The sequence below is a fragment of the Asterias rubens genome, chromosome 18, assembly GCF_902459465.1.
Source record: "Asterias rubens chromosome 18, eAstRub1.3, whole genome shotgun sequence".
In the NCBI taxonomy this organism is placed as follows: Eukaryota; Metazoa; Echinodermata; class Asteroidea; order Forcipulatida; family Asteriidae; genus Asterias; species Asterias rubens.
In genome coordinates, this window is record NC_047079.1 from 2,642,123 (window position 1) to 2,663,828 (window position 21,706).

The 21,706-nt window shown below is 39.1% G+C and overlaps 1 protein-coding gene across 3 annotated transcripts in view; it reads right to left on the bottom strand.

Annotated features, from left to right (window-relative positions):
* LOC117302171 (activated Cdc42 kinase-like) overlaps positions 1–19,890 on the bottom strand; it is a 64,310-nt gene extending 44,420 nt beyond the window's left edge. For all 3 annotated transcript variants that reach the window (XM_033785985.1, XM_033785984.1, XM_033785982.1), the window contains exons 1-3: positions 19,493–19,890; positions 4,051–4,294; positions 312–491 (exon numbers count right to left, since the gene is read on the bottom strand). In XM_033785985.1, the coding sequence (XP_033641876.1) occupies positions 312–491; positions 4,051–4,263 (393 nt within the window). In that variant the 5' untranslated portion in view covers positions 4,264–4,294; positions 19,493–19,890. The remainder of the gene's footprint in view (positions 1–311; positions 492–4,050; positions 4,295–19,492) is intronic.
* Positions 19,891–21,706: the final 1,816 nt, after the last annotated feature.

Consider the following 21,706-nt stretch of genomic DNA (forward strand, 5'->3'; position numbering starts at 1 on the left):
ACTGATCACATCACACCAGTTTGTGTCATAAACTTGGATGTGATCCCTGGATGAAGACCTTGTTGCAATTCGATGTTCAAAACTTCTGAATTTTTGGTCCAGAATGCCCCCCAGTTTCAAAACCCTAGCGAAAACCCTGTAATGGGAGACTTTGAAGCGCTAGGTGGCAGCAGACTTACCAGGACAATTTACACTGTTTATGTAGTTCTGAGCATGCGCACATTACGGGGGGGGGGGGGGGGGCGCTAAGTATGCTGCCACCCAGCGTCTCAAAAGTCGCCCATTGTAAAAGTTTTAAACAGTGATCCTACCTTTTGGCCGTCTTTGTCCGTCCATACTCCTTGCATAACCTTGCCGAACTCTCCTCTGCCTAGCTCTCTGTCCAGGATATTTATTGCTGATGCTGGAATAATGTGACCACCTGAAGGCGTACCCGGCTGGGACGGTACCCTCACGATCGTTGGCTTAGTCTTGGACGCCTTGACACCCTTCTGAAATTCATCAAGAGACAGAAAAATATTTTTGTTAAAAAAGGGTTTGGGTACTTTTTGTTCCGACACAAAACAACCTGTCCACAGATTGACATTAAACTTAAATGGTTTGAAGATAATGGTGGTAGAAAGCTTCCCTTAAAAAACTAATTACTTGCTAAGGTGCTGTAGTTTTTTAGTAAAACAATTGTCACAAAAATCATTTGCGTCTCACATCATTCTTTGACAGCGCGCTCTGCGTAATGTCTCCATACACAGATTGGATCAAAACCACAGGACTAATCCAATATGTTTTTATCTTTCAAAGCTACACATCCAGGGGTTATGATCGGGAAAGTAAAGGAAAATCATAAACGGTGCAGCAAGATCATACACCACTGGGAATGAGGTTGCGGTAAATGATACTACTTGTAGCTTTCCTAGTCAGATACTACACTACCCCTGGCCTTACATGTAACTGATGCTGCGTAAGTTATTTTCAAACAAAATCATACTATTTATCCCTGTGCAGCCCATTCATCACAGCTGTGTCTTGGTCATTGGTTGGACGGTCTAGTGCACTGGACTCTACTGGAGAAGGCGCTGGGGTGCGGGGTTCAAATCCTGGTCATGTCACTTAATTAAAATCGCCTCTCTTCACCCAGGGGGGTAAATGGGCAACACCTGTGAGGGCAGAGTGTTGTTCTTGTTGCAGACTTGGCTGTGTAATCCCCAGGGAACTGAGCTTGTTAATCCTTAAGGAATCGAATGTTTTAACTTTAAATGCGAGCATGCCGTTGCCAAGGGGTCTAGTTCACCAGAGCAAAGCTCTGGTGTTGTCAGCAGCACGAGTGTTGGTTTGAATCTCGGTCATGACACTTGTGCACTTGACTAGGACAAGGCACTAAACTATAATTGCTTCTATAAAAAAAAAAGGTGGGAAGGTAGCCGATTCTGCTCTACCAGCCAATCTCCTAGTGATGATACTCCATGCATACACAGACTGTGAAGGGGATATCCCTGTTTAAACCCCAGGAATAGTGGCCTGCTTTTATCTAATTGAGGTTCAGATTTTAATTGGTTTTTTTTTTGCTTGCTTTTCTTAAAAATATAACATTTTCAATTCTTGTTTTGTTGTACTGTCACACCATTTTTGAGTAAAAGTAATTCAATTTCAATGTGCAATTTTCAATGTGTAAATTTAGGTGAGTGGCTTAACTATTTCACATATTTTTTTATTACCAATTTGCCTTCTATTTAATTTCAAATTTTAAATCTATGTAAATTTTTTTGTAATTCAGCCTTTGTGCTGCGAGGACAATTTTTTAATAAACCATTTTATCTATCTATCTACCAGTGTGGCAACATTCCCCTGGTGGCAGTTGATTGGGGTCGACAGCCCAAACCAGTTAAATGTATCCCTCACCTTGAACTGGCTGACCAACTTTTTGATATTAGGCCCATAAGATAACTTGATGTAAGTTTCCTTCCTCCATGGTAAAATTGTGTAGAAATATTTCTCTTAAAAATATTTTGTCTAGTCTTTGTTAAATAATTTCTGACCCATTGAGTGACAACTCATGCAGTGTTGTTGATCCTCCCTCCTCCCATCTCAAACCCCCGCCCAGAGTGACTATGTAACAGATGCCTTATATCACTTCCTTCCCTTTACAAGCTTGGCCTGCCCAAGGACCCTCAGAGGCTTGTCCATAAGGAAGGCAGGGTTTAGCCCAAGGGTACCAATATCCCTGTCATGTCTTCAGTTATAATAAGGAATTGAGACCTACACAAGTTGCTTGTTAACAGGTGTGAGATCGTTTGTGTGGGTTTTTTTTTTTTCACAAATTAATGTTGCTGGAAATTTGTTTACACAGTAGGCCTAACAAGAAACTATCTCTGTTTCCTGTAATCCGACGAACCATAAACATGCAATCATGTTCAATAAGCTAAAAGAGAGGCAAATTAACTATTGTATTTAAACATGTAGTACAGTATCAATGTTTTCACGTTACTTCCATGTGAGAACCCTTCCGTTTATTTGTCAATGTTCTAGTTTGTTGTTATGCTCGCCCGGGGTTATGGGACTCAAGGTACTCAAGGCGCTGAGTATAATACAAACTTTCAAACAAAGAAAAATAAATCTGTTTGTTTACCCACATGTGTACCAGCCCTCTTTTGTTCAAGCATGATACAGGAAACAAAAACATTTGTTTGTTAGGCCTGTCAATCTTTGCCAATGACCATTTTCTCCTTGTTTACAAAAAGGTCCATCCCCTGTACGTAACATCATTTCACGGAAGGCAAGATACTGGTCAAGTAAGAAATACTACCATGTATAAAGTCAAGACAAGTTTGTACAAAATAGCGGCTGCACAAGTTTAGAGATGTGCCACTTTTTTTGTAATAAAAAACCTGTTTATGGAAGTTATTGAAACTCCTGAAATCCGGTGTAAGTTGTCCCATTGTTACTAAACTTGGTAAAAAGATTGTTACGGCACGCAGCTGTACTTTTACTACTTTATGGGTCAGTGAGTCTTGTTTTGCCCCAAACAAACACAAACACCCTGAATATATCCAGATCAGTTAGGCTTAAAAAAAATTTTTTTTAGCATCCTGCCTTTTTGGAAAAAGGAAGGAGGCGGGGCGGGCCTTTAGGGGGTTTTGGGGTGTTTTTTTTTCAAAATGGCCGCCTGACACATTTATTAAAGAAAGAAAGAAAAAGGCGGCCACTAAAAAGGAAGCGGGCGGGGATGCTATTTAAACATGTTTTGTTTTTCCCGGCCTTGCATGTAAATTGTGAAAGATATTTATGAACAGTACTTTTCACTCAGTACATAATACAGTGCATACAAAACAGTTGAATTTGTGCATGTTTAGCCTTGCGATCTTGCGCATATTTTCCCCAGATTAAAGCCTTGACACCCATACAAATATACACACGTTATACATCATCACTGTCTGACACCCACAGCATAAAACCCGTTGACAGACAAACAACATTATTCCAGATCGTGACAACCCACCAATTATCCAAAAACAGAGTCTCAGACCCTAACCAACCCCTGACTAATGATGAAGGTACTTGGTTGCTAACGGAAACCTAAACTTGGTTCTCATGTCGGGGGGGGGGGGGGGGGTATTGATCGAAATAGCTCTGCATCTCCAGGAAAGTGAAAGTCAAGTGGATGTTACAAGAGTGAAACTATTTGAATCCTTCCCTGCTTAGATCATAACAACCCCTGACCGCCACCTGGGTAGATCTACATTTTGTACATGTAGGTCTTTATTACTTGTTTAAAATCCAGTTTACCAGAATAGATTGGCCACAATATTTGTCATCACCAGCAACACAGTTTCATGCTTTTGTTTTAACAAGCAACAGGTTTCCCTATTTTACATAATTGTTAGCTGTAATTTCGCCCTGAGCACTTTCATGGGTACCAGTGCTTTAAAAAATGTTGTTATTATTATAATTATTGTAAATACAGCTACACTGTACTTTTCTTATTGCGTTTGTTTCCCTCTACCCCCCATCTCTTTCCTCCACTTAAAAACACTCCCAAAGAAAATAAGTACTTACCCCCGGTTTGAATTTCCCCTTCTTGACTTTCTTCATTGATGCTTTTAATCGACGCCACTCCGGGGCAGTCATTCCAACGTGTAGAACATCGTCCGTTTGGACGTAGGCCAAGTGGTCGATGGCGGTCACCCCAAGTTTATTGACGAAGTCGTGGTGGTACTGTTGTAAACCCACCTCACTCAGAAACTCATAGAGGGTGCCTTCGTAAGGCATTGTGCTGACTCATACAGCATGTCTCTTAAACCTGCATGGTGGACAACAAAAAAACATGGAGCATAAGCCTGGGCAACTAGTGCGACTAGTGTGTCGTAGTCAGGACTTTTGATTGCTTAGTCGAGTGGCGACTACCATTTTTCAACTACTCGGCCCAAGGTACATAAATGCACAAGTTATTAAGGGCATTACTTTCCGATCCTAGCAAAGTCTTTCTCAAAGGCTAAGAGCCTTCAACCTTTGACAACTGATATCATTCATCATTGACATGATTGTACATTGTACATTATCAACCTTTAAAACAAAATTGGTATTTTCCAATTTGTGGTATTTTCCAATTTGTGGAATTTTCTTGACAGAAATGAAAATGGAAATAAATTTCTTTAGAACAATTACTCATTGCATCCTCAATGAGAACCAAGTTTAATAGAAGTTGCTGACCTCACGTTTTTGACCCTGACAGACTTGAAACATGAAGCCTGAAAACAAACCAGTCCATGTACACATTGTAACAACTCCTGACCTCTAAAGATCTTGCTTGAGGCCCTGAAATAATACCCATACATGTATGTAGTGCAAGGTCTAGACTTCAACTTCGATATTGAGATGTTTCTTCAAAGGGACTGGATAAGTTTGCTCTGAAATTGAATGTCAATAAAAACCATGTACATCAGGGCTGTATGCTTCGTTTTTGAAAGGGCAAGGGCACCAAGGCATTTTCTTCTTGGTAAAGGGCTCCCTGATGATGAAATTGCAAATTTGTACTGGAGCATTTCAAGGGCACCAAGGCAATGACCAGGGGACACGGAGGCAATCGCCTTCGTTGCCTCCGTGAAGTATCAGGCCTGTGTACATGTACATGTACATGGTAAGAATACAGCTGCTTATGATAGTATAATGCATTTTGAGAAACATGTCAACTTCAAAGTACCTGTGATTATAGAAAAATACATCACTTTTTATCCCCAAAAATTGGAACATAGTACATGTACTGTAAAGAAAGAAGCGTTACCTCGGAAATGCTTCAAAGATTGTGTATTCCTGTTAGGGATTACTCTTTCTGCATGGACATATTCACAAGACCACCGTTTGAAATGAAATGCTTACCGTAAGCAAAGAATTGGCACCTATGTAAGCATGGAATTCTTACATCAAGTGTATTTCACGGGTTAGCGGGGAACTTTAGCTTGTGTGCGTGTGTACTCCACGTTACTATACTACTTGTAGGCATTATTTGCTTACACAGCTGGCGCTGAAATGTTGCGCTTGTCGTGCAAGCGAAGAATAGTTATCATACATGTAAGCTAAGAATTTGGCGGTAAGCAGAGCCATGAAATTGTGCCCTGGTTATGTTATCTGGAACCTTTGACGAAGTGACCTTTTTTAATTGGTACTTTACCAACAGGCTCTCTATGAATACAGTATGTAGCTATTACAAATCCATTCATTCCTTTTGGAAAATATTCCAAAGAAAACTGACCTACAAAGTACCAGGCATTGAAACTGAAAGGCCAGACTTACACAGGTAATTACTTTCAATTCACAAAGCACAATACTAAAAACCTTTCTTTTTTCGTCACTGCATTATCTCCCAGCGAAGCTGACCATTTATAATCCAAAACTATTTTCCGCCAAGCCCTGTTTTCTTCACGCACCTTTCACTTGAGCAAACACACAAGAGAGCCACCCAAGGTTAAATCCGCTAAGTTTACATAATTTGAGGGTTGTTCTCTTTTCATGCTACCATGCTACCAGCAGAGGACTGTTGTCTGCAAGGTCTCCTGGCAGGGTGGCAAGTTTCTTCTATATCATTCAGACAGTGCAAGGACCATACACCTTGTTAGTAAAATACTAAAATGTAGCATTGTGCAGGAGGTCCAGTATTAAAGAAAACAGTGTTGCAGTTCTATCTATTTGTGGTTTTTTTTTTTTGTGTATTAACAAAGACATCCACACAGCATGGTGGTTCATGTTGACATAATACAACCAAATAGTTGGTTTAGGAACTTCAAACTCCATCGACTTGTCGCCACATCACAACCAGGCCTAATACTTTGCTCTTGAAAAGGGCAGGGCAGTTTTCCTTTAGTGGAGGGCGGCACCTCCAGTATCAGGCCTGGATAATGCGACAATTCATCAACAGAAGGCTGAACAACTGGGCAATCAATTCTCCTGTCACACACACATCCCTGTAACACTCACATGCCGTCACACTTACATCCCTGTCACACTCACATCCTGTCACACTCACATCAAATCACATTCACATCCCATTACACTCACATCCCGCCACAATCACATCCCGTCACACTCACATCACTGTCACACTCACATCCCTGTCACATTCACATCTCTGTCACACTCACATCCCATCACACTCACATCCCTGTCACACTCACATCCTTGTCACACTCACATCCCTGTCACACTCACATCCCGTCACACTCACATCCCGTCACACTCACATCCCTGTCACACTCACATCCCCGTCACACTCAAATCCCGTCACACTCACATCCCTGTCCCACTCACATCACAATCGCATTCACATCTCTGTTGCACAATCACACTCTACACATCTGTCACACTCACATCCCGTCACACTCACATCATTATCACACTCACATCCCTGTCACACTCACATCACAATCACACTCACATCTCTGTCACACAATCACACTCACATCTCTGTCACACTCACATCTCTGCCACACTCACATCTGTCACACAATCACACTCACATATCTCTGTCACACTCACATCCCTGTCACACTCACATCCCGTCACACTCACATCCCCGTCACACTCACCCCCATCAAACTCACATCATGTAGAAAGTCAACTTTACCATCACAATCACATCTCGTCAGAAAAGTAACTCACATGAAACTGACAGCTGCCCCAAATACATGTACGCAAACAACCGCAAAGAACATCTGTTTAGCCGGAGGATAAAGGATCTAAACACAACACCTCCACTCAGAAACTCATTCCATGAACCCATAGCTCCGTGTGTGAACTTGACCCCCATCTGCCTGCCGTATCCCCGACCGGCCTCAAGGCGCTTCGGTTCCCACTTAAAGACTCTATCCAAACAATCTAATTCCCACATCCATTATTGGTTCCCCTGTGGAGGACGGTTTCCCTTTAAAACATACTTTTGGTTTTAGGGGACACACTGTGGGTTCGGTGAATAAAGAGCTCCTCTGTCTTACAGTTCCCAATATTTTATTACATTTGATATCTGAAATTAAAAAAGTTGCATCCCCCTAAAAGGTGATCCCTCTGTTGCCGCTTTCCAGGTTGTATCTTACACTTGGTGTGATCCCTGGCTATACAGCTAGCAGTTAACAGTTGAATGGCTTCTGACTGACACCCCCCCCCCCCCCAACAAAAAAATAGGGCTAGATAGACTAATTGGTAGATTGCGTGCACGTTGATCCGTAGGTTGTTGGTTCAAATCACGGTGTAGTCAATCTTTCTATGTTCGGCCCCAAATTAGTTCTGATAGAAGATGACTAATTAATAGAAGATGACTAATTGTCTAAATGTACCACATGATTCTTCATGAAGGCAACAAAGCCTTGGTGCCCCTTGAAATGTCCAGTGCACATTTCACTTTCCCTCATATATACATGTAGTTGCCCTACAAAGTACTTTTGTTTGTTTTTAAAGCCTTCCATGACCAGACGCCAACATATATCAAGGATTGCTTTACTTTTCATAACCCATCTCGCCCCAATCTTCGCTCTTCTCGAGACCCATTTTTGCTTACCATTCCTAAAAATCGCCATGCTCTTATGACAAGGAAGTATCGGGCCTGCTTAGGGCATTGTTCAGTGAGGATCTAAACAAACCTACCCTCAACAGAAAATAAAACCTTGCATGTAGAGGATGTAGACAGTGACACTACATGTACATCAGGCCTGATATTTCACAGATGCAACAAACTACGGAGGCGATTGCCCCCGTGCCCACTGGCCATTGCCTTGTTGCCCTTGAAACACTCCAGTAGAAACTTACAATTTCCTCGTAGGGTGACCTTTATCAAGGAGAAATTTGTTGATGCCATTGCCCTTTAAAGAACTAAGCACAACCAGTAATTTCCCTGAAGAAGTCAGGCCAACCACAGGTTATTTTCAGGAACCAAGAAGCTACATGTATGACTTAAACAACACTACAGGTACATGATCCAGTATTCAGTTATTCCATGATCCAACTGCACTTTAAAGCAACAGAAATTAAAAACCACAACCAAAACAGCCCACCACTTCGCTCATGGGGGGGTAGGGGGGCGGTTTGGATGATAGGTCAAAGGTCATAGTCAAAGCTGAGTTGGGATCACAGGGGTTATGCAGAGTCACATAAGTCAAAAGCGAATGCATTCCTTCTGTAGTCTATCACCAGTTTCTGTTTACGTCCACAATTCAATTGGGACAATACTATTGCCAGAAAACTCTAGCCCCCTTATCATCTCAGGGCTTGCAACTTACACAGCTGTCTTTAAAATTAAATATAAAAGGGTGAGAAAAAAAAACTTGTTTTGTCCCCCAGACCACTATTTGCATGACGGACACATCGGACAACTCTTTTTAGTGTGAAAGCACGGTACTTTAAACTCGATTTAGAGTGAAGCTCGTAATAATTTCACTCAGAAATAGTGGCACAGATTTACTTTTACTCTCAAAGAGAGCAAAACTGACATCACTTTGACAAGAGAGTGAGATTTATGTTAAGAGAGTAGACTAGCAGGCCCGAGGCCCGTGACTTTACCATCAGGCCAGAAAACTAATGACTGAAAGAGCTGGCTGGTGTTTTCCAACATGGATTTAAACTACTTTAAATTTTACAAAAATGTTGTTCAGAAGTCGACAATTCTTTATTGAAGTTGGCCTGTACATTTGACAGCCATTTATTTATTCCAGTACTTGTTCGAATAAAAACAGTGAATAATAATGTTAAAACTAGATGCAGTTACTTTTTTCTATTTTTGATTCTGTACTTCTCTAGTAAAAATGTTGAGCAACAAGCTTGCGAGTCTTGTGGACGCTGCTGCAGGCTTTCTAACCTAAGGTTTTGCCATAAATTTTTAGTGGTTACATGTCCATGTACCAAACAAACCTTCCCTCTAAAGGAACTGGATACCTTTGGTAATTGTCAAATACAAGTCTCCTCACTTGGTGTATCCCAACATCAATGCATAAAATAACAAACCTGTGAACATTTGAACTCAATTGGTCGTCGAGGTTGTGGGAGAATAATGGAGAAAAAACACCCTTGTCCAACAAGTTGTGTGCTTTCTTCAGATGCCTTTAATTCGAGACCTCAGCTGAGGTCTTGAATTTAATTCAACTATTTTAGTGAGAAATTACTTCTTTCTCAAAATTATGGTATTTCTAACAATGTGTCTATCAACATCTCTCCATTGCTTGTTACATGTACCAAGTAAGTTTTTATGCTAACAATTATTTTGAGTAATTACTAATAGTGTCCAGTGCCTTTAAGTGAAATTGAATGACTGTTTTGGGGAGATTTCAATTTAGTACAATGGGGAAAAACAAACAAACAAACAAACTTTGAGGAACTTCAGTCCATATCAACAACGTTTAAAGTGCAAGTGAATGTTTGTACATGCACAGCTGGGTTCCACAACCTTTCAATAAATACTTTAAAAAGACCACCGGATCTTTTGGACCCGATTAGATCCTCTAACAATTTCCTCTTTATTGGTCGTATTAGATAAGGGGAAAACAATTTCCTTGTCAAAACACGCCTGTCGTGGATAAACTATAATCTTCATGTATCCTTAACTTTCACATCCTGAGCTATATTTCTACTCCAGTTCTTGTTTTTATTTCACAATTAAAGGGAAGGTATATGTACACGTCATTTGGTAATCACTCTTAAAAGTGTAATTCCAATAAAGACTTATTGGTTATAGAAGTACGGCAGCTTTTGATGGTATTTATAAAGCAATTATTTTGAGAATCAATTCCCTTTGAAGTAATGTGGTAATGAGAAAATACACCAGATTTTAACCCCCCGAAATTTTAATCTGAGAATCATTACCGACACTAACGTTTCTCAGATTGTGTATTCCAATTGCTGATTATTCATCCTCCGCCCTGTTTATTTTTGTGCAACGTTGACTGTTGAGAAAAGAGAGAACAAATGGCGATAATTTCAAACTGTCAGACAGATTTCTTTTTTTCATAAAAAGTTACGCTTTCAAATGATGGTCAGCCGACCAATGCTTCAACGGACACAAATTGAAATTTTTCTTTGAAATTTAGTTACTGACGTTAATGAAATGACCTGGTGAAACAATTTTAGTGGTTACTTGGGAATAGTGTGTCTTTCAGTCAATTAAGTTGTTTTGTAGTAACTTGGAAGTTATGTCTGTAAATTATGAAATAGTATACAATATACCTTTAAACCATGCACCAATTTAGTTTCATTTCGTTTGAAGGAAGTAAAACAACAACAATCGACTAAAACAAATTATAGTTCTTTCTTTGTCTTCGGTTTGTTATTTATATAAAAAGTTTACACTGAGGAAGAAAAACCCTTAGTTTGTAACATGTAGCGGGCGTTTAAATAAGTTAACAGACCAACTGTGGAAGTGTCGTGGCCGAGCGGTTAAGATCACCGAATTCAAACTCTGGTGTTTCTGATCAGCAGAGTGTGGGTTCGAATCCCAAGCCGTGACACTTGTGTCTTTAAGCAAGACACTTAACCATTGCTTCATCCTACGGATGGGATGTAAAACCGTTGGTCCCATGTGTTGTGTAACGCATGTAAAAGAACCCAGTGCACTTATCGAAAAAAGAAGGGGTCTGCCCCGGTGTTCCTGGCTTTGACTGCTGTATGCGCCGTAGCACCTTGTAAACCATTATAAGGTGCTAACTTATTGGGTCTCAAAATTCATCACTGCAATAACCTATCTTTCTGAAAGTTTGTATATACTCAGCGCCTTTAGTACCTTGTTTGGTAGATACGTGCGCTATATAAGACTTCGTTATTATCATTATTATATTAACTGGGTTTTAGTCATTTGAAAGTGTTTGATCAACAGAGTTCAACCATATGGTTCAACATTATAATGGTTGGGAATTTTGTTTTTAAATGTTTAAATCTGATGTGTGCAGTGTGCACTGCAGACACAGTGAGCTAGCATACTACATGTAGATCAATATGGCCAATCTACAATGTACATTAATTGTAATGGGTAATTCCACTGTGACTCATGTTACACTAACCTACCTCCATGCACTAACCACAGGCATTTAAAGGGTTTGGGTACTTAAGTATGACACAAAACACAAACGTTCACAGATTGACATTTTAACTTACACGGTTTAAAGATAATGATGGTAGAAAGCTTCTCTAAAATATTACTTGCTGAGGTGCTCAAGTTTTTGAGAAATCAGTAAAACAATTTTACATAAATAAGTTTTGTCTCAGTGGACAAGTTTTTTTTAGCATGTACATGTACAAATGGGATTTACGTGTCTCTCCTGAAAAAATTGCTCTGTGATTTTCACTTTTTTTCTCTTAAAACTTGATGACTAATGAGGCAGAAACTTCTACAGGTAAATTATACTAAAATACATCTTCATTCGCAGTGAGCAGAGATTCATGGCATGGACAAAAACTTGGTCTACAAAAGTTAAAGGTATCACTTGTAAGCTCCGACTGTCTGAATGTCCTTAATAACTTGACTGACTGATCATCAACTTGTGAAGTTGACATCTGTCAATTAAATCAAAAACGGATTTCAAAATATTCAGTCAGGAAAATCATTCCAGTATATCCGGTTAAATCCTATGATCCATTTAACAAAGTCACTTTGAATGGAATCACCCAAATCTACTCATCATTAGTCGAGATGGCTACTTTAGAATGTACGAACCTAGGGTAGAGCCTATCAGTGCATTTCTTGGTTCAACATCCAGCAAAACCGGATCTACGTACGTACATGTACAATGCAGAGCATAACTGATTTCAAAATATTCAGTCAAGAAAATCATTCCGGAAATATACCCGTGATCAATTTAACACTTGTACAATAATATGGAATTGTCTAAATCTACTCATCTCTAATCGCGATGACTACTTAGAATGTACGAACCTCAACTAAATACTAGAGCATTTCTTGGTTCAACATCCAGCAAGACCGGATCTAATTACACGGCAGAGAAGTCGGTAACAGCATGAACCATGCTGACGACCAGCAGGACACAGAGGGCAGCAAATCAGAGACGACATAAGAAAGTGAAAGACTCGAGCTAACAACAGACGTAAACGTCCAGGTTGGCGGTCTGAGTATCATCGTGATTGAAAATTATAAACATGAGTGTAAGGAATACGACTGCTGGGCTTTGACCACTTTGCTTGACCATTGCTTGACCTATGTAAGTGGACCCTCCAACAGTGGAACCTGTGACGTAGTAATAGTCACAGAGCCAAGATAAACACCAAGTAGTAGGCCTGTACATGAATGCTTTGTTTTTGAAAAGGGGATGGGCACCGAGTCATTTTCTCCTTGGTAAAGGGCACCCTTTGAGGAATTTTTGTAATTTCTACTGAGAGCATTTCAAGGGCACCAAGGCAATGACCAGGGGCATGGTGATTCGCCTTTGTTGCCTCTGTGAAGTATCATACCTGAAGTAGACAACATTCCAAGACCTTGTTTCAAATTCAGTGTGCTTCGGACACACATTCCCAAAATGTGGGTTCCAGAATCAAACGTAAATATCGACTGCAAACCTAACCTCATGACGCTAGTGGCTACTGCACATTGTAAGCCATCTCTACTACATAAATGTGCACTGAATTATGTCTATAAAAAAATGCCCTTGAATTCAGCGCTCACCTGTTTACATTTCATTAAAAATTCATCTCAATGTCCCCACTAGTGGTGGGACCCATTATCATGCATACTTCAAAGGCATGCAGTCAGCTTTTATTAACAGAGGAACAGCACAGTCTGAAGTAGGGCAGGCTTTTGTGGGCCTGTTGGGGGTAGGGACAGGGGTGTCTACCCGTTGACACTGGAGGACCTAACAAAATAAATCCGGATAATTTGACAGATTGAGGATGTCCTCACTTCACTTTTGAGTACAAAACCAAGGAAGACACCTATGGTAAAAAAAAAATCAGTGTAAAAATAAAGGGAGAATGAAGAGAAAATCTTGAGTTACCGCTTTGACAAAAGTCTGTGATGTACATGTAATGTCTACATTATGTTGAAGGAAATCAGCAAATTTAATTCAAAAAGTAAGAAAATGTGTGGTGGGGCGGAAAAAAGAGTAAATTTCGCCAGTGGTGGTTGGGAAATCACGAGTGCCGGGCGGGCTTTCCTGCACCGACCACCATGGGCAGAACCCTGCTAACATGTACCCATTGATAGAATGAGGATGTCTACGCTTCATTTTCATGCACAAAACCAATGGGAAGTCACTTTGAAAAAAAAACTAATTCCAGATAGTGGGAGAATAAAGAGACTTCCTGAGTCATACTGGGGTTTTCATCACTGTATCAAAACTGATGCTGGAAAGATAAACAGTCTGGTTCCTTTTAGGTTTGCTGAGAATCAATATCAATGAGTATCACTGCACACATGGTACTTGACCAAAATAGTAAAGGCACAATGAACAACCGTTCCAGACAGGCGCTCCAGAGTCTCGCCGAACCAAAATTTGAATTAAGTACATGAAACGTTCACTGTCTGAAACAGTTACAATGTACATGTCGGAGCAACTGGATGCAATGGAAGTCAAAAAGATTGGCTGTTGCAGTTGTTCAAAATGACTCTGCAGCACCTTGGTTTCAGACGTCGATCTTGTCATGAGCCTGTAAATGTTAAGTTCCCCTGTCAGAAACCAAAATTTATTTAGGTCGACCTAGAATTGCTCCTAATCTATTGGGCTCGGCGCGACTCTGGCGCACTGGTCTGAAACTGGTGCACTTGGATGTATACGTACATGTAGGCCTATGTAGTACAAAATTGAAATAAAAATTAATGAACTCTTTCGACCTGAAGCACAAGTTATCCAGTAGAAATTGTACATTAGAATGTTTTATATAACACCCAAGCAGATCCTTGCCATTTGATTGGAGGATTGTCCGTCACGTGATTGCAAATAAAAGTACCATTGCACGCTGAGTCACTCATCGTGCTTTTTCGTTCCATCCGAAAAGGACCATTGCACGCTGCCAGCGTGCAATGGTACTTTTCGGATGGAACGAAAAAGCTGAGTAAAAACATCACTGCGTGCGCGTGTCTTTGGTAACGCAGCAGTGTTACTGCAAGGCATTAGTAAAATTACTAGCATTCGGCTTCTACAATTAAAAATTGCAGGCCTACGCTTTGTTTGTTTTGAAAGTTGTATCTTTCAATCAAAATGACAAAGATCTACTTGGATGTTATATAAAACAAATGATGAATGTTTTTCATTCGTGCAATGGTGCGAATATGTTCGTTCGTTGAAAGCTGGAGTGTTCCATTCAACTCGGCTCCGCCTCGTTGAATAGAACATTCCATCTTTCAACTCTTGAACATATTCGCACCATTGCACTCATAAACATTCATTATGTGTACACCAAACTGTTTGGAATAACATTAAATACGTGTACTAGCGGAAAATTTCTTCTGTTATACAGCACAGCTGCTACACAAAATATATCCGTTCTCCTCAATAATAGCATACAGTGTGCACACAACTTGTTTAGTCTAAATATTTTGCTATGCAAAACTAATTAGATTCAGACATCATTCCCTGACCACATCATTTCAAAAACACAAGGAACACTGGTAAGAATAAGAATGATGCACGTGTACAGGTTGGGGCCAAGTACACGTACAATGTACAATGTACGTAAATAGAAAGTTTGCAACTACTTTATCTTACTGCAGGCCTGAATGCTTTGTTTTTTAAAGGGCAAGGGCGCCAAGGCGATTTTTCCTTAGTAAAGGGCACCCTAGGACTGAGGAAATTGTAAATTTCTACTCTAGCATTTCAAGGGCACCAAGGCAATGACCAGGCTCCTTGAAGTACCAGGCCTACACTGTAAACTGTACAATTGCACATATTTTTTTGTTTGCCACCCCTCCTACATGTTTCTATTCTTGGTAGCATTTTCTGGTAAGCTGACCAACAATTAGAATCCTTTCAACCGCCATGGGTTGGTGTAGTGGCACAACCTTGCACAGTTAACTAACCACATGAAATTGTAGGCTGTTTAGCTGCTAACTTAGTAATCTTTCATTCAAAAACCACAGTGGGGTATTTATATTGAATGGTTTGGGATCAAAGCATAGAAACCAATTATGGAACTAACAAGCACTCCACTAAAGGTTTAACTCTCCAAACACTGCATTATCAAACTAACATGCATTGCACCGGAAAATATAAAGTTCCCTTCCACTAATTCTCTGAATGCTGTGTGTCATAATATCAAACTATTGCACTGCACCAAAGAATAGGGCCTATAGAATTACATTCCACTAAAACAAATTAATTCTACAAATACTGCATTATCAAACTAACATGCATTGCACCGGAAAGTATAAAAGTTACAAAACATTCCACTAAAAACTTTATACATGTGAATGTGTCAATATCGAACAGACATGCAATGCATTGCACCAGAAAATATAAAATTACATTCCACTAAAAACTTTAATTCCCAGAAGAAAGCCCTTGTGAGCCCCAACAGTATACATGACACAGTTTGCACATGTGCAGCCTAGTTCCCCCTTGACCTTAGCACATCCTTCAGGCAATATTTAACAGAGGCAATCTAACACATCCTACGAGGACGTTGTCACAACTTATGAAATAAGGTTTCCATCAGACTAAGAAAATAAAATATAATAATGAACAATTGACAGGTGCTAGTACCAATATGCTTGCGTCGATCACACACAAATTAAAAAAAAGCTTTTGAGCATTGAGCAGCAGTGGAGCAGATCTTCCCGAGTGATCCCGTCGTAATGATAAAAACACATCCCTAAGGCATTTTAATTTAGTATCTGCCAACTGGAAATATACACTGCACAGACAAACATACTATTTAATGGCTTTATTGGTTGGTTCAACTGCTAACAATTAAGTATTCTTCACTTGCGGCCTATAATTTGTGAAACTTAAAAAAAAATTTAAAAAAAACTGTTTTTTATGCATGTAAAATTTACTGTCCAGAGCAGGATTTGAACCTGCCACCTACCTGGGCCCAACTTCATAAAATATGTCAAGCATAAAAACTCGCTAAACACAGAAAAGTATTGCTTAGCAGAATCAGGTTACCAGCACAAATTACATTATACTCATTTTTTGCTTCTAAGCAAAGAAATTTGTCAAGAAGTATTTTCTGAATATTCACTTTGGTTTTACCCATACACACCTATCTGTGATAGCACTGTCTCAGTACTTTCCAGAGTTCTGTGGGAGAAAAAAACCATCTCCAGAGGCATATTACTCGGGTGGGATTCGAACCCACAACCTTTGCAATTCCAGAGCAGTGTCATGCCAACTAGACTTACTTATTTTCTGCTTTAAAATGGCTTGATGAAATTTGGCTCTTGATTAAGATCGAGTCAGTACTATCTACATTACTAAGGCCGACAGTCAAATGATTTGAACATTTTTTGCTCCCACATTCATTGAGCACTTCAATATTGTGGAATCAAACAAAATGCATCTTATCGATCAAGTGTGCCACAAGACTTTCATTTCAGACTGATGCCTAAAGGACTCTTTAAAACATCAGTCGACAAATTAAATTAACATCACCATATATCGGCCGAATAACTTCCTGACATTTTTTTGAGATGCGTACATGTCATCACCGCCGGTCATCTGACCTACTCACTGATTGATAAACCTGATGAAAATTGTCAAAGAAATCTGTCACGCCACATTATTAACTCTTATTTAAAACTAACTCTATGGTGTCCCAGTCCCAATACATTGTAATTAAGGAAAGTGTACATTGACTTTATGAAAGTTGTACATATCTAATGTAAAAAAAGAAAACAGGAAAACATATGATTTGAGCAAATTTGTTTTGATAATACCAAAACTGTGAATCTCACCTCCCATTACGACAACAATTTTACTGCAACTTAGACCCAGTGTAACACACACAAAAACCACACACAAACTAACAATTGAGGGTTTTTGTTTTCATTCAGTTATGTTTTGTTTAGAAATAATATCCACCAATCAACAGAGTCATTGCAAAAGACAAACTTTCGCTTTTGGTCACCCCATATACGTGTGGAAGTCAACAACATTTTATCAAACAGATCAATATCCCAGATAGTCAGCAGACATTAAATGGGCCATAGCTCTATGTAGGATAGAGCAATAACACAGACTACACAGAGAGCACCTGTTTCATTAATGCCCCCAGACTATCAGAGTATTCAATGTGTCACAGTTAGGTTTGTTAATGTGGAAGGTCTAGCCCCTGACTCTCTTTATCACTTGTTTCGATCATCATCCAATTATAGACTAAATAGATTTTTCCTCTAAGGGGGTTTACTAGGGAGGTGAGCCAAATGTCTTGACAAAGTCTTAAAGGAACTACCTCAATTTAACATTGTTTCAGTGAACCATGTACTGATGCAACATAACACTGGTCTCAATGATCAAAGTTTAACTTAACTTAAAGGCAGTGGACACTATTGGTAATTACTAAAAATATTTATTAGCATAAAACCTTACTTGGTAACAAGTAATGGAGAGAGGTTGGTAGTATAAAATATTGTGAGGAGCGGCTCCCTCTGAAGTGGAGTAGTTTTTGAGAAAGAAGTAATTTTCCACGAATTTGATTTCGAGACCTCAAGTTTAGAACTTGAGGTCTCGAAATCAAGCATATGAAAGCACACAACTTCCTGTGACAAGGGTGGTTTTTTCTTTCATTATTATCTCCCAACTTCAATGACCGATCAAGCTCAAATTTTCACAGGTTTGTTATTTTATGCATGTTGAGATACACCAACTGTGAAGGCTAGTCTTTGACAATTACCAATAGTGTCCACTGCCTTTGAATACAAAAAATGCTTTAAAGGAATCTTTTATTTGTTTTATAATATAAAACAAATAAAAGTTTCCTTTTTTAGTCATCATAGGGGTATCTAAACTTATCTTTGAATTTTTGTTTTATTCTGTGTTGTAGTTGCACATGAATGAACTTGTATGTTTAAAACATTAAATCATGTGAGCAGGTTTTGAATTTCGCTCTGGAAAGGGTGCGATAAGTACGTCTGGTCAGAAGCACTTCTAGAAAGTAGAAGTTTGTATTGAGACTTTTGCAAAGAGCACCACACCACTGTATAAATTTTTGCTTGTACAGCGCCATGAGCGTCATGCTTGACTGACCTGAGCGCTCTATAAGAGGCCACTATTATTATTATTATTATAATAACTGCACAGGGCACCAAGGCAATCTAAGGGAACCTTTTGTATCTGTTGGCAATGTTTGTTTTTTTTAACCATTATTCATGTCATTCCAACTTCAGAAATAACCACAACACAATCCAGTATGTTAAAGACACTGGACACTATTCATAATTGTCAAAGACCAGTCTTCTCACTTCTTGGTGTATCTCAACATATATGCATAAAATAAGAAACCTGTGAAAATTTGAACTCAATTTGTCGTTGAAGTTGCGAGATAATAATGAAAGAAAAAACACCTTTTTCACACAAAGTTGTGCTTCAGATGCTTGATTTCTAGACCTCAAAATTTAATTCTGAGGTCTCTAAATCAAAATTACTTCTTTCTCAAAAAATGCGTTAGTTCAGAGGGAGCCGTTTCTCACAATGTTTTAAAATATACTATCAAAAGCTCCCCATTACTTGTTACCAAGTAAGGTTTTATGCCAATATTTATTTTGAGTATTTACCAATCATAGTGTCCACTGCATGCCTTTAAGTATTAAAATAGATTTCCAATATTTTGTTAAAACACTTTTTATAGTTAGGGACATTAATTTTTGTATGAAAATTAAATTATTAATAATAAAGTGATTTTAATGAACACACAAGGAGACAAAAAAGCTGGACACCACAGTCACAATGCCATGATTATGAATACGGAAAACCAGGCAGAACAAGTTAATGCAATTAATGTCTGAATTGATATTAAAATGTGATAATGACTCTTTATTTCAAAAAAAAAATCGATAAGACGAAAGTGTTCTTGTAGGTTTACTCACCTAAATGTATAATAATTGATCCGGCTACCACTTTATATCACTTTCAGCGTAAATTGTGGGCACTGCTGGCCGTAACACAAGCCGTCGAAACTCAGACAGGCACGCTCTGATGCTCCCGATGGTGGTAAAACATACGGGGGAGGTCGTCGGAGCAGAAGGGGCGCGAGCGGGTCGGCAAACTATACAAAATACAATCACACTTTTCTCATCATAAGTTCCTCTTTATGACAAAGAATCACAAACGGCCCAAACACGACGAGTGTCCACCAACGGGAAGTTATCACAGATACACCAGACCAGATTGGAAGCGCTGAACACCGGAAGAAATCAATCAAAAAGTGGTGTTTTTATGTCCGTCTGGTTTTATGTCGCGGAGTCGGACACTTTTTTTTCTCTGAAGATGGCGAAAACTCCGGAAGTGTTTTAATGCGGCGGCGGCGACACCGGTAGTACGTTTCTGCAGGATGTATGCAGTAGATAGTCTGGTTCCGTAATTTCAGCTTCGTTGAATTTCCAAGATTGAACCCCCCAAGGGTAATCGTCAATAGAGGGGGCTATTTCAATTCTCGCATTGCTCTCCAAAAGTGCAATGAAGTTCATTCAAGAAAAACTACAATCTTGTTGGTCTTACTACCTGTTTTGTTTTTCAGTTTAGTAGGGTAACAACTAGCCCCTCGGGTAGGCTTACAACTAGCCTACTTTTTGACTTTTATGGCTCTCTATTTGTCTCATTATTACGGCTTAAAAGGCACTGGACCCTAGCCTATTAGTGAACTTGCTACTCAAAAATTAGCATAAAAACTTGCAAGTTGGTAGCCAGCAATGGAGAGCAGTTGATAAAAACACTCAGAGAAACTGCTCCCTACTAAGAAACGTAGTTTTTAGAACGAGGTTTTTTCTCACTCAATATAATAAAATTAATATTTCAGGCCTGAGACTAATAATGAAAGCACATTGCGCAACAAGTGTCACCTTCTGTCTTTATTCCCATACAACTAACTTCGATGACCAATTAAGTCAACATTTTCACATCTGTTATGTTTAAAGGCAGTGGACACTATTGGTAATTGCCAAATACCAGTCTTCTCTCTTGGTGTATCTCAAGATATGCATAAAATAACAAACCTGTGAAAATTTGAGCTCAATCGATCATCGAAGTTGCGAGATAATAATGAAAGAAAAAACACCCTTGTTACACGAAGTTGTGTGCATTTGGATGGTTGATTTCGAGACCTCAAGTTCTAAATCTGAGGTCTCGAAATCAAATTCGTGGAAAATAACTTCTTTCTCGAAAACTATGTCACTTCAGAGGGAGCCGTTTCTCACAATGTTTTATTCTATCAACCTCTCCCCATTACTCATTACCATGTGAGGTTTTATGCTAATAATTATTTTGAATAATTACCAATAGTGTCCACTGCCTTTAATAATGATGTTGGGATGGGATACACCAAGTGAAATTACCAAAATAAGGTGTCCAGTGCCTTTAAACAGCCCACCAGGATCCCAAAACACATAACTCAAAATTAAACAGGCAAGTGCAACATCATTAATTGTATAATAAAACAATTGATTTATTTTATAACTAATTTTGTGAACTTCATAACTTACATCAGAGACAGGTATTACGTCTTCAACCTCCCAGACCTAGCAAAATCGATGTTTAAATGGGAGAGTCATGTTACAATGTTTCTACTTGAGAACTTCACAACAAAAGTAATTTAAACGTATACCACCACGAGCATGTGTTCTTTGTTTCATTGCTCACTTTACGTTAAATCAGATACGTTCAATACGTGTAAACACGTTTCGGAAATGTTTTATACTTCACAGATTAGCTTTATTACTACCAACTGGTTTTGACCATTGACTTTATTAATTTTTTTTAACGTGCACTAACCATGGAGGTAGAAACCTATTATATATTCTGTCGTTGGTAGCTGAAAAAATAAACGGGTTTTGTGCCCCGGCGGCCCTGGGCAAAACAGCCTAACTCTCAATTTGTTTTGTATACAAATAATAATACTTCTAAAATAATTATGCCAAAAGTGACTGGACACTATTGGTAATGATTGTCAAAAACCAGTCTTCTCACTTAGTGTATCTCAACATAACTATACATAAACAAACCTGTGAAAAGTTGAGCTCAATCGGTCATCGAATTAGAGAGATAATAATGGAAAAACCACCCTTGTCACACGAAGTTGTGTGCTT